General features: G+C 42.0%; 1 protein-coding gene across 2 annotated transcripts in view; it reads right to left on the bottom strand.

Moving 5' to 3' along the window:
* The window catches only part of fgf11a (fibroblast growth factor 11a), a 141,045-nt gene that overhangs the window by 26,672 nt on the left and 101,113 nt on the right, over positions 1 to 13,260 (bottom strand). For both annotated transcript variants that reach the window (XM_079371892.1, XM_079371893.1), the window contains one exon: positions 1,467 to 1,570. In XM_079371892.1, coding sequence (XP_079228018.1) covers positions 1,467 to 1,570 — 104 coding nt within the window. The remainder of the gene's footprint in view (positions 1 to 1,466; positions 1,571 to 13,260) is intronic.

Below are 13,260 nucleotides of genomic sequence, written 5' to 3'. Positions count from 1 at the left end.
ATAAACCAGAATTTCCAACTTGACAATCAAAGTTGATTGAAACTACAACTGACATACAAAAAAAGATGGCAGCAGTGTCAGATTCCAATACAACAACTGGACAATAAAGTGCATAGTTTCATATTATATACGTTCATATGTATTGTATATTATATTGTATGATATCATAATTCATATTATCCATCCATTTTCTATACAGATTTTTCTGTTTGGGGTTTCCGGGGGTGTTGGAGCTGATCCCAGCCGACATCAGGCGAGAGGTGGCCAGTCAATCACAGGGTGGAAATATAGAGACAAGCCACACCCACATTCACATCTACGGACAATTTAGAGTCAGCATTAACCAAACAACCAGAGAGGACCTGTAGAGATCTCACACATGCCTTCTGTCTGACGGGGATTCAAACCAGTGACCTTATAGCTGTGACGAGACAACAGCTGAACCATCACACCACCGTGCAGCCCCATCATATGACTCATGAATCATCTATCTAATCATGATGTATTGTATGGTATTTAATATATCAGATGATATTGCATTAGATTTTGTATTGTATCACATCGTATTGTATCATAGCATAAATAGTGACGAAAATTGGACTTCCCAGCATTATTGTTCAGGACTCAGTTAGAGAACTATAGATGTCTATGGTTTAGATTCCGTTTCTTAGAAGACGACAATTTCTATCATTTTAATGTCATTAAATATGTTATTCAAAAAGGTTATTGTTTTCATATTAGATACACAAAGCCTCTTAACTGACTAAATTCTGATCATTTTCATTGTTGTGACAGCTCATTCTGTAGGGACCTGGGCTGGGAACAAGAAGGTCGCAGGTTCAAGTGCCAGTGCAGACCTATGTCTGAAAATATGTCTGGTTGCTGGAGAACACTTTTGATGTGCCCTTAGGCAAGGCACCCATAAGAACCTCCAACTTCTCTGGCCGCTTATGTGCTCTGACATCTCTCCATTTGTGCATGTCCACAGGATGCCATTGCTGCATATTTCAGTCTACAGTATGTGTGTGGAGCAAGTTTATGACTTTCTGTCGTAACAGAGTGTACAAGTAATTTCCCGTTGTGGGAGTAATAAAGTGCATCTTTTTCAAGCTGATATCGAACGTATTAGCTCTTTAGCTCAGATGTGAGCATGAATGGTACACTTTCAAGTAGATTTTGTTTCTCTGTGACTTTGACATGTTGTTTCAAAAGGCTATCAGAGGCCTTACTGACTTCATTCCAAACAAAGTTGCCTCACTTAAAAGCTGTCACAATGGCCGACAGCACAACAACACCAGAAGGCATGTGGGTGAACTGGATGCCACATGATAGTAAAGTACATTTTAAAGTAATGTCTTCTGTTTTCTATCGATGAGGTGCAAGTAGTTGGAGGCGTGGACAATTCAAAGAAGACAGTGCTTGGGTTGGTACGACTGGGATAAAATCTTTAAAAGGCATTACTGTACCGAAGTGTAGAGGTAGCCCTCGCTGTTCATGGCAACGTAGAGCCCTGTCTTGGTGCTCTGGATGGCCACTATTCTGAGTCCCACAGGAATCAAGTTGAACTGCACTGTGGGAGAAAAAAGAAAGAGAGAGAGAGAGAGATAGGCGGGGTGTTAGAGCAATCATTCTTCCTCTTAAAAGCTCACAGTGCTTCTGAAGGGTAAAGACAATTGCTTTCCAGCTGTCTCTTATTTCAACCATCCCCTGTTGTACAGTATATCAGTCAGAGGTGGGAATAGAAAGTGTGTGAAAAAGAGAGAGTGAGAGGCAGGGGAGGATTACGAGAGGGAGATTTAGGAGGGAAAAAGTCTGGTTTGCTGGTACATCGGAGGTCAGACAAAGACAGGAGTGACAGGACGGAGAATTCCCCTTCGCTGAAGAGGGAGAGAGAGAGAGAGAGAGAGAGAGAGAGAGAGAGAGAGAGAGAGAGAGAGAGAGAGAGAGAGAGAGAGAGAGAGAGAGAGAGAGAGAGAGAGAGAGAGAGTATGGCTTAGCTGAGAGCTTTAAAAAATACAGTACATTAGAAAGTGACATCTCCCGAACCTCCTTTGAATTCATTTCCTCTGTCCTGACACAGTAAACAGCACTTTGTAATGCAGTTTGCAGAATCCCCTTCATACACAGCCTTGGATCTTTTATGTACATAGCTTTCCATATAAACTAACTTCAGCCTGGCCACTGGAGCAGGGTTGAACCTGTGTGTGTTTGAAGTGCATGTAAATTTGTCCGGGTACTATCTGCCCATGCAAGCAAGCAAACACACTTTTGCATGTGACTTCTTTTGCATTCCTCTTGAGTGCATGCCATCTCGAAGCGAGCCTTATAAGATGTGACATGGTATGCTGAATGATACTGACACACCAGCTCCCGGCTGCCAGCTGCTCTGTGGTCACAATGTCATGATGAGCAAACACAACCATGACGACTAAGTGTTTGGATTGGATATGGGCAGGGGCTAGCAGGGCGAGTGTTACAACTGGAGTGGCCACACTGGGGAACTAGCTTTGCAGTGGGGGCATGTCGGTAGCATTTAATTTTCATTTCTACTCTAATACCTGGAGTATTATTGAAGTATAATGCAGATTTTAAATTGCATACATTTAAAAAAAAAAAAAAAAAAAAAGACTTACACAGAGTGGCAAAATATGATTCTGCTAAGCTTCATCCTTTAAAGACCAAAAAAGAAAATGTATGTCAGAAGTCACTGAAAGCTTTAGCAGCCATTTGAAACATCATTCAAAAGATTGACTGAATGCGAAGACACCCCTGGACATCGTGAAAAAAAAAGATGAGGCTCACAAGACTAAGCTCGAATCAATGTAGTGAAGGAAAATTTGCATTTTTTAAAGACGCGATGTAATAAATGCTTTCTCAAGCCAAATATTGGGCAACCCAATAAGCAGACGAAGAGGTTGACCTTAAGCCTCCTGACAAACAGCTATAATGCTCCAGCTATGCCCTAATCATTTACAGGTCTTCACTTGTCTGGCTTAATTGTTCAAGGATGGTGATTGCCGCTAGCTTAAGGAGATAGAAAGGACATAAAAACAGCCACATCAATGTTTTTAAATTGTTGACTGTTTTTACAAATCTGCAAATAAAAAGGTGAAAGTCATTTAGCTCTGGAAACAGCCAGTATAACTATTATATTCTATACAGCTCGATGTATATTCAGGCAGTTTATTGGCGAGTGAAGTGGGAGATCAAAGTCTTGTTGCAGGGCTCACACTGAGCACAAGGCTGGTGGGAATTGAACCTGTGACACTGTTTGATTGTTTCAATCACTCTGTACCACCCTGCAGATCCTGCACGCCATAAAAGCAGCTTTAAATCAATATTGAGTTTTTTTACTGTTTTATGAAAGAGTTCTTTGGTGTTTGCACAACTCCAACAATAAAATATGTCAAATAATAAGTGCAAAATCTGTAAATAAGAATAGAAGCATCATCGTAGTGACGCTGGTTGTGGCATAGAGGTGACTTGTTTATTTTCTTTGAATGACAAATTACAAGTGTGCATTATAAAGTGCATCATGGCTGTCAAAATGACAGATTTCTCACAGAGATGAAAAATGAAGTCTCAGGAGCGCGTTTTAGATTCACGGAGCCTCGAGCTGCTTTTAAACTAATCAATTTCAAATCAAGAGTTCTGTCAACATAATGGATGGAAGTTAAGTTATCAGATGGAGATAGAAAGTCAATGCTAGCCAAGATAAAGTTTTTGGAACTTTTTAAGCTTTAAGAAAGATTTTCTGTCACAAGTACTTCTTATCCAGCAGAGGAAAACTTATGAGCTAACATTTTATCATGAAAATGTTGCCTAAAAGGTTAGAAAGTTGCTTATTCATGCTTTTCCTCCCAATGTGAAGGATTTAAAATGTATGTTAAGCTGATACGCCATGTGCTGTCCAATCATCATGAGGAATGAAACCACAGTTCAAATGGTGACATGTGTCCGGTTTAAATGGTGCCCAAGTTGGGGATAAAGTCTGCACATATTCCTCCTCTTTCTCTCTCTCTCTCTCTCTCTCTCTCTATCTTTAGGGCCATGCTTCTGTTTGCTCGATCGATCCCTGCATGTCAAACAGTCGGTTTCGCAAATGAACAAGGTGTCACCAAAGACTGCGGCCGCGATGACAAATAGAGCAGGGCACACACGCGTCGCCTTGCTCTTTCTTCCTTTCCTCTTGGTTCCCTCTCTTTCACACACACACGCACACACACACACACACACACACACACACACACGAAGCCTCTCTGTGGAGTTGATGACCTCGCATAACCTACTGCACACGGAGACACACTTTGAAAGCTAACACAACCAAACAAGAAACAACTTACAGAAGAAACAGGTATTCTTCCACTGCTTAAAGTCCAGTTATAAGTAACTGGACTATAAGTTAAAGATGTCCATGTTTACAAATGGACCAATACACTAATTGAGCTTGATTCTCAGAGAATGGATTGCGGCCTCTATTAGCTCCAAAAATGGCATCATTATCTTTTCTCACACAGAACATAGGGCTAATGATGCTCAGGAGAAGAACAACCATAATGCAGTTTGTTCCTGTCTGACGTTTGAATACGGAGAGAAGCTTTCTGTACCTTTGATCTGCACGGAGCTGCACTCTCAAGCTTACGGAGCACTACAGTACTTAGTCCACAAACAGAAGATGAACTTGGAGGTGAAGGAAAACTTTTTTTTTAAAAGAACTGTGAGCCCAGACTCGAAAAAATGTAATACAAGTGTTATCGCTGAAACCGAAGCTTCCTCCCTGAATGGAGCAAGCAAGACAAACTCGAAGAAAACACGTGCATCCTTGTGACATCTCAACATATGAGTTGTTGAGCAGCTGACAACAACTAATTTTATAAATACTGTGGCGCAGTGACCACCAACTCTTAACAGATTTGCGCTAGTGTTTGTGAACTATAGAGACTTTTTGCAATGAGACTGCTGTCTGAAATATTCCACCCAAACACGTTTTCTCTGCAGCGCAATTAGGGTTGCGTTTAACCCTTTTGCATGTGTTACAAATACAACTACAAATAAAAAATGAAGGTTTTTTTTTTTTTTTAAATGTAAACCAATTTCTGCCCTTGATCTTTTAAACTTGAACCTGTTCATGGCTGTATAGCCCTACAAGCTGAGGAACAGTAATGGGACTTCGAGAACGGTCGATTACCACCCTCTTTCCACAGTCGTTTGTCTTTTGTTCCCTTCATCTCCTCCCTCTGCATCCATCTCCTTTTATCACTGAACAAGAAAGACTTTGCTTCCTCTTTCATCCTCAATCAAAAAAGCTTTTCTTATCAAATGGATCACATAACTTGATGTCTGGATCATAAAGGCATCCCATCTCCCTTTCATTCTCCCTTTTCCCTCATCTCTCTCACTCTGTCCTATCATTTGCGTCGCTTCCTTTCCCTGCAACTCACAGAGGAGGTTGCTAGCTTAATCAAAAGTCTTTAGAGGGAGAGACGGAGGGACGCAAAAAAGGAGAAGAGGGGAGGGAAATGAAAGGGAGGAGGAGGAGGGTGTTGCCAAATCAATCCCTCAAGTCAATTTGAGGCTTGAGATCTTCAACACAATAAATAAACAAGGAGAAAGTGGAGATGGGACGAGGGAGAGGAGGGAGGGAAGGGGGCTGTAACAGGACACAGAGTTAAGCTGTGCAGAGGGCATCTGCAGGCCTGCACGCTGCGCTGCAGTAGTTTATTGTGGAGCCCAGTTGGTCTCTACTGGAATGAGAAGGATTATAGTCATCTGTGAGAAGTCGCACAGAGTTTAACTTCTGGACAGTCACCAGATCTCTTTGTTATTTTTCCTGTTTGAATGAAGCTGCAGAATGTAAGCACTATGATGTGCTCGTTACTGAGACTTCTTTACCCGTGCCAAATAAGCTAAAGAAATGAACTTAACTGAATTTTTTTCTGATTGAAACGATCAAGGACGCTGCATTAACAATCTAGCACAGAACGCTTCGCGCTTCAAACTAGCAACAACCAGAAGTTGCATATATTCCTTGAGCATAAAAAAGAACAAGCTGAGATGGGCTCAATTTGAAAGTAGTACAACCCAACTCCATACTGCATGCTAATATTTTACTTCAAGAATCATAAACCATACAAAGCATTGTATATGGGAGTAGGGAATTAATGTACTGACGCCATAAGTTGCTAATGTGCATGCGCCAACAGCACAGGCTGCCTGTTGTCGTTGCTCCTGTTCATTTCTGACTTTGTGGTCTGTTTTTTACCTGAACGGATTCCAGACTGTCTGGGCCGACCACAATGCCACCGAGAGCGGTAAGAAGAAAGCCGACGGGCTCGCCATCCTTTTCAACAACCTATGTTTTTATCCTGGCCATGTAACGACAAGCAACCGCAAAAACCAAATTTCCCCCTGGGATTAATCAAGTATTTCTGATTTAACCGTTGACTCTGTGTCGGTTCTCCTCTGCTCTTTTGTTGACATTGTGAATTCGTCAAACTTCACAGCATTGATATAAAGGGAACATTTTTCTCAGTATATAGTGTTGTATAGTGGACTTTTGATGTTTTTACCTTATGTCTTGCCTCAGGAGACCCGCCTGTCTGACAGGGATGGTCTCCCCTGTGTGAGGTGCATGTCTGAAATACCAGATGAGCAAGATTTAGTCCGTCAGAATTTCTCCTGACATTTTTGGGAGTGCATGTATGAAAATGGCCAACACGAGACAAACAATGACATTCACGTCTTCAGAGTCCTAGAGGGCTGTTTTAGGAAACCAGAGTACCAAGAGAGAACCCATGCATGCACAGGAACAATGCATGCTCATAGAAATGCCCAATGCCAGGATTAAAGCCAAAACACTAAGAAGAAACGACACATCGGACATGTGGCTGCAGGACCTAGGGCTCAAACCCCCAACCTTCCAAACCAGATGACCAAGCCACCCCTTTTGTCTTTTTCTCTGTGTATTTCATAGTTAAAAGACACATTTTGAAATGTTAGCGGAATTCGAGTTGAGATTAGATGTTTGTCAGGTTCATTTGACAACCAGTATGTTTATGAGACTTTGAGGGAACAGTGCTAACCCCGACACCACTGTGCAGTCCCTTTAAACTACATCTACAACTTGAAAGAAGACAAACAGCTGCAGAGGGATCAGTACAATGTGGAATTAACAAAGTTGATTTGCATTGGCGACGATTGAAACAGCCTGTCTGTATTCCCATGTTGTCATTCGTCTTTAAATAATGAACTTAATGGTCTCAATAGTAGATTAAGTAACTTATAGCTGAGCTTCACGCCTGATTTCCCAGGTGGTCAATGACTCTGATGACAAGACAACTACGTTCATTCTCCTGTTGTTTAACTTCTACCTCTTCCCCCAGGATTTCCTCTCCATAACTGATTTCTCTGAGACTTTTATCTGTCTTCCTTTAAGTCCATCTGTCACTCTCATGCCTTTCTCTTTCTCTCTCTTGTGCTTCTTTGTCTTTTTACTACGCCTTCTCATGAATTAAAAAGCTTTTTCTTATCTCACTGAGGGTTTTTTTTCCTCTTTTCACCATTTTTCTTCTTTATTTGTTCCATTTCAGGTCCCTCATGGGCTGCTGTCTTTCTCGCCATCCTGGGAAACCAATACTTGTCCATTTACATCCATTCATCTTTGTTGTGTTTTATCCTGCAGTCTTTTCAGTCTGTCTCTTCATTACTTTTTGTTGTCCAAGTTTCACCTGTTTTATATCTTCTCTCCTCCCCTCCAGGGGTGTATCCTCACTTTTTGAACTTGGGTGGCCCATCTGGGAAACTGACTTGTTAAGGGGTGACCTGAAGTTTGAAGAGCAATTGTTTATCCCTTCTGTCCGCACTTCTCACCTCGGCTTTTGTCTGCACACTGAAAACTATGTTGCGACACAGCCTGAAAAGTGGATCTCAAAATAAATCCCACTTCTGGCAAGACAAATAGCCAAGAACAGTGTTAGTGTTGAATCATTTTTGAGGGTATCAAATAAGATTTCAAGGGTGTCCCAAGCCTACCCTGGCCATCTTTCTAGACACCCCCCGCTCCCCTCTTTCATCTTTAAAGCAAAGCACACGCTACAAGATAATCAGGCTGACAAAAGTCAGCAAAGGCCTGACGACCTGAAGGATCTAAAGATTATCTAGCCCATTTGTCCTGTGGTCCGCTCTGCTCTAATTTTAAACAATATTTACAAACCAATAGGGAAGCCAACTGACTGAAGCAGGAAGCACAACAAACATTACCATGACGACAACATCAAACACAAAGCATGACATTTCATGGGTGTCATAAATTCAGGACCAATTAGTTGATTTGTGGCAACAACACAAGTGTTTATACATTAAAAAAACAAACCACAACCCGACTGACAATGAAAGGAGTTGAAAGGTTTTGAATGTACTAGCTAACAGCTAGCCACATTTAGCCTGGCATGTTTTGATTGGAGACCGATTGAGTGGAGACTCTGGTTGTTGGTGAATTAATCGGTGTGTCGGCTCCTTGCACACCACACACTAAAAGAACTGATCCAATAGATCTGTCTGTGTGGCTCTCCCACATTTTCTGAATTGATTAAGATTTTAAAAATCTTTTAATGTACCACGCCTTAGTAGTCGTCATGATCTTCTTCCTATCCTCAGAAGCCTGCTCTGGTACTCTTACAACTTCATCATCTTGCTTTTGATGTTCACATCTTGTCTTGGATGTTGCAGCCATGACACGGTGCAAAGTTTTGCTCATTTGCCTTTCAAGTCTGGAATCCTTTTCTCTGTGCCCTCTGCAAAAGTGTTATCGAGCACCGGGGAGAGTTAAACAGAGCAGAAGTCTTGTCTTGTTTCCAGAGCAGAGAAAGAGATAAGTGGAAATGTCCCTCCAACATTGTGAGATTGTAATTACAGTGGATAAAAGTCGGAGAATCATGTTCTTACTTTATGGCTCTTCATCACACAAAAGTCAATAGCTTTCATCTCCCGCTATCACTCTCTCTTCTCCTTTAATCTCTTCTTCTCTCTAGCTTGTCAAACTTTCTGTCTTCCTGTCTCATCTGGGCTTTTCTCTCCTCTTCTCTTCAAGAAACAGGATTTACAAAAATTCAAATCCACTAACAATCACACTAGCGGCTCTGACACTTTCTCAGAGCATTTATTCTCTCTATGCTGCCTTTTTTTCTATTTTTAATCTTCCCTAAGCTCCACTGAGAGCTGTTTCTTTCCATGTTTTTTTTTTCTTTTTGGTGACAGAACCCCGGAGACGCTTGTTATGCCCCTGTCCATGCCTCCTATTGGCTGTTGTTCCTGTAGTTGTTGCTTTCTATCGTCACAGTTTGATTAACTCCATGGACACAGAAACACAGGCAAATGCTCATGCACATTTAAAGGCCCTGAAAAACCATTTCCAAGTCCTCAAGTCCTCTCACTGGTCCCATTTTTTGCTAATGCACAAAAGTGTTGTTTTCCTTCCTTCTGCTTGTCAATCATTGATTTGTTGCGGTTTCCTGCTGGTTTAAGGTGTATTGAGCTGTTGGTAAAAGGTGAACTCCACTTCTTTGTTTTAATTTCAACTCAAAAAGAACAAATCATACTTATTTTAGACAACATTCACCTGCCAAGTACAGACAAACAACTTATTAAAAGAAATACAAAACGAAAATAAGGCCTGCATTGGTTGTGATGAGTAAAGCATCTACAAAAAAATCCTCATTTATACCAAGTGGACATGTACAATTATAAGCAAAACAAACACACACACACACACACACACACACACACACACACACACACACACACACACACACACAGAGGTGATGTCTTTGTGTGGGGAGCACACTTGGGTTTAAGTGTCTTGCCTAAGGGCACATCGGCATGTGACTTCTGGAGCTAGGGAGCAAACCCTGACCTTCCAAATATCTATCCACCCTCCCTAAAGATGTTGAAAGTAATTGTACGTGGAGTATTTTTGTATTTTGGAAGGAATCTCATGAACACCCACTTTGGGAAACCTGCAATGGAAAACAGAATGATTCCTGCAGCAAAGGCAACTGAGTTTAACGGCTTGATACTTGAGAGGTAGACAAATTGTAAAGAAAAACTGATTTACCGTAAAGTGGCTAAAATGTGCTAGAACATCCGTAAAGCTCTTATACAGCACCTTCTACCCTAATAAATAGATCATAAATCTTAACTCCCTTGCCATACCCTTTTCTCCTGGCGTGTTTCCTCTCTCAGCTTCATTACATAACAGCTGGGATGAGCCAAGAACAGAGAAGGAGAGAAGAGCAGGGCGAGAGGAGGGGGTGGCAGCTTCTTTGACCTCCCACCAGAGGGGGGAGACACAGTGATTGAGGAGCCATCAGTTGTGTGCCAGCTGCTCCTCCTGCTCCCCCATCGCTCCCTCCCTTCTCTATCTCTCCCTCCCTTATCATCCTCACCCCCCCCCCCCCCCCCCCCCCCCCCCCGTTCCTTTCACGTTTCCTCTCTCTCTTCCCCTGCCAACCTGTCTTGTCTCGCTGGCTCGGTTTTCTCTGGCGGATTCCACTGTGGCCTCTTTCTTTTTCTCCCACTCTTCTCTGATCCCCTTTCTCTGTTGCCTTCCTTTTGACACTTTGTGCTTTAATATACAGTCAGCATCCAGCTTTGTGACAACTTCCTCAATCGCCTAGTTATGGAAACCCTGAGGGGAAAAAAAAGTATTGCAAGGCCATGCAAAAGCCACATTATTCACTTTTTGTTCCATGACAACCCCTCAGGGCTTCCAGCTTTTGTCCCCACAGCAACCTTTCCCTTCTGCCCAGAGAGGTCAGGAGGTGTAGCCCAGGTTGGACTAGAGGTGCCAAGAGAGAGTCAAGTCCCCCTGTGTGCCCGTGCTCCCTCCTGCTCCCTGTAGGTCATATTTTCTGTGTCAGAACAACTGGTCTCAGCGGGTCGCACGATAAAGAAGTGTGAGGAGAGTCAATGGTTAAAGGGCAAAGGGTTGAAGAACAGTGATGGAGGAAGAGAGGAAGGTGAGGTGGTGATCTTGGGTGAGACCCTGAATGTCAACTGTGCTTGGGAGACTTTTTTCTGTGGAACAAGTGGAAGGTGGATTGGCTGCGTGATAGCAGTATTGCAGGCCGGCCATTGTGTTGAAGAAGGCACTGAAAGCAAAGCGCTTGATTTTCTCGGTGGATGTATGTTCCAACCTTCACCTATGATCATGGGAAGTGACAAGAACAAAAAGTTTGTAGATGAAGCGACCAAAATGCGTTTCCTCCATGGGGTAGATGGGCTCAGCCTTCGAGATAGGGTGAAGTGATGTGACATTGGAGGGAGCTCTGAGGAGAGCCTCTTCTTTGCATCGAAAGGAAGGTGATGCCTCTCTCTGGACGACTTCCAGGCACATCCACCTGGGAGACCCATGGGTAGACCCAGAGATCACTGGAAGGATAATAACTCCTTGGGATCTTACAAGAGGAGCTGGAAAATGTTGCCGGAAAGAGGGGTTGACTTACTTTGTCTGCTGCCACCAAGACGCATCCTTGGACAAATGGATGGATGAAAAGAAAAAGTTACTGTATTGCCCATTTCTCCATGTCATTGAGCAAACATTTGATACAAATGCATTCAGATTGGAAGCACAATTTGTACCCACTATAGAGAAGTCTTTCTCCAGCGCTGCCTAATGATCTCAGCTCGGAGTGAAATATTTTTTCCTTTTTTTTTCAAGGGGGTAGGATGTACAGGAGATCTTACTTAATTACAAAAAAAAAAACTCTACAAAAATGGATTGTGATGATTTGTTTATTTAGTTGAACATTTAATTTATACACAGTATGGTTCAAACAGATGATGATGACTGGTATGTTCCAATTCATGAACATCAGGTTGTAGCTCCCTGTCTATCATATTGTGAATTTAAAGAGGTTTTGTAAGATCTCGTAAAAGTCTTGGGATCAACCCTGCAGATTAAGGTAAAGTAATGGAACTTGTCTGTTAGTCTCGTTTGAAACACCCCACTGAACTTCTGGATGAAAGTTTTTTGGACTTTTCAACCTTTCAATCTGCCCCGACAGCCTTCCCTTCCTTATAAAACTAATAATCTGACTTTCGAAAAGCTTTCATGTCGCAGGCATAAAACACACTCCCAATTAAAGTACATTAGTTGAAAGTTTTGCTGATGGATTGAAGAGGACTCTTCGTGCCATGAATAGAAAATCCATTTATTATAATTCCGTGACTATTTAGATGCCTCAGAATTGGCTTGGTACTTTCTGTCTTATGAAGTTTTCATGCCCATATTTGTTTGAGTGCACATTTCAAGAGACACCCAGTATATCAGTACCTGGGTTTGCCAAGAACTCAGTCGGAAGAAGAGCGTTAGATATGAATCACACTGTGGGTCCTTAATTATTTATCCCATTTGTTGCTGATTTGGCCCTTTTTTTGTCTTCATGTCGTACATCACAGGAGGGTGCGTAATTACAGTCCTGCACGAACATACATTCACACTTTTTAAAGGAGTCGAAGGTGATTGAAGGTTACACCTATTACATGTTGTCTAGATCAGAATAAATACAAGTTAATGTGTGCGAGTACTAAGGACTGCACCTTACAGATTTTCACTGACAAAATGTCTGAGTGCCGGGGTGCACCTAGACACCACTGAGTGCTCTCTATTGGAAGTAATGGCCCTGGTCTGGAAGATGTCAAATTTATGCTTTTAGTGTGAAAGCCTTTCAAAAAATGTGAGTTTTGTTACATCATAGAAGATGGACGGAGACTTTGACAAGGCATGAGGCGGAGTTCTGACACTGTTTGAATAAATTATAGAGACTTTGATGAAGTTTGGTTTTTAATGCAAACTTTTTACACTTCAAGGCCCAGAACAACTCAGGGACCTTGTGGTTTAGACATCAACACGGCACATCTGTGTCTCATGGACATAATGACATTGAACTAGCAAAATGTGCATTTTACCCAAATCAACGGATGAAATCCACAGGATAAAAGTCCAAACTCTGGGTGACATTGAACTTCAAAAGGTTACAATAAAAGGCTACAAATTCTCATGAGCCTTTTGTAAGAGGATACAAATGCACTCTTTGCATGTTGCCCTCCGTTTGATCAATCTAAGCTGCAACTTTCAGAGTACAAAAAGATGCCAAGTGCAACATCCTGCAGCTTGGCGAGTGCTGATTGTGGCTGGCTTCAAAAGTGACACAGACACCTCATTCAAAAAAGTCTGTTTTTAAAAGAAAGTAACATGTTCAC

The sequence above is a fragment of the Symphodus melops genome, assembly GCF_947650265.1.
Source record: "Symphodus melops genome assembly, chromosome: 20".
NCBI lineage: Eukaryota > Metazoa > Chordata > Actinopteri > Labriformes > Labridae > Symphodus > Symphodus melops.
The sequence above is the reverse complement of the archived record's forward strand: the minus strand, read 5'-3'. Positions and strand labels throughout refer to the sequence as shown.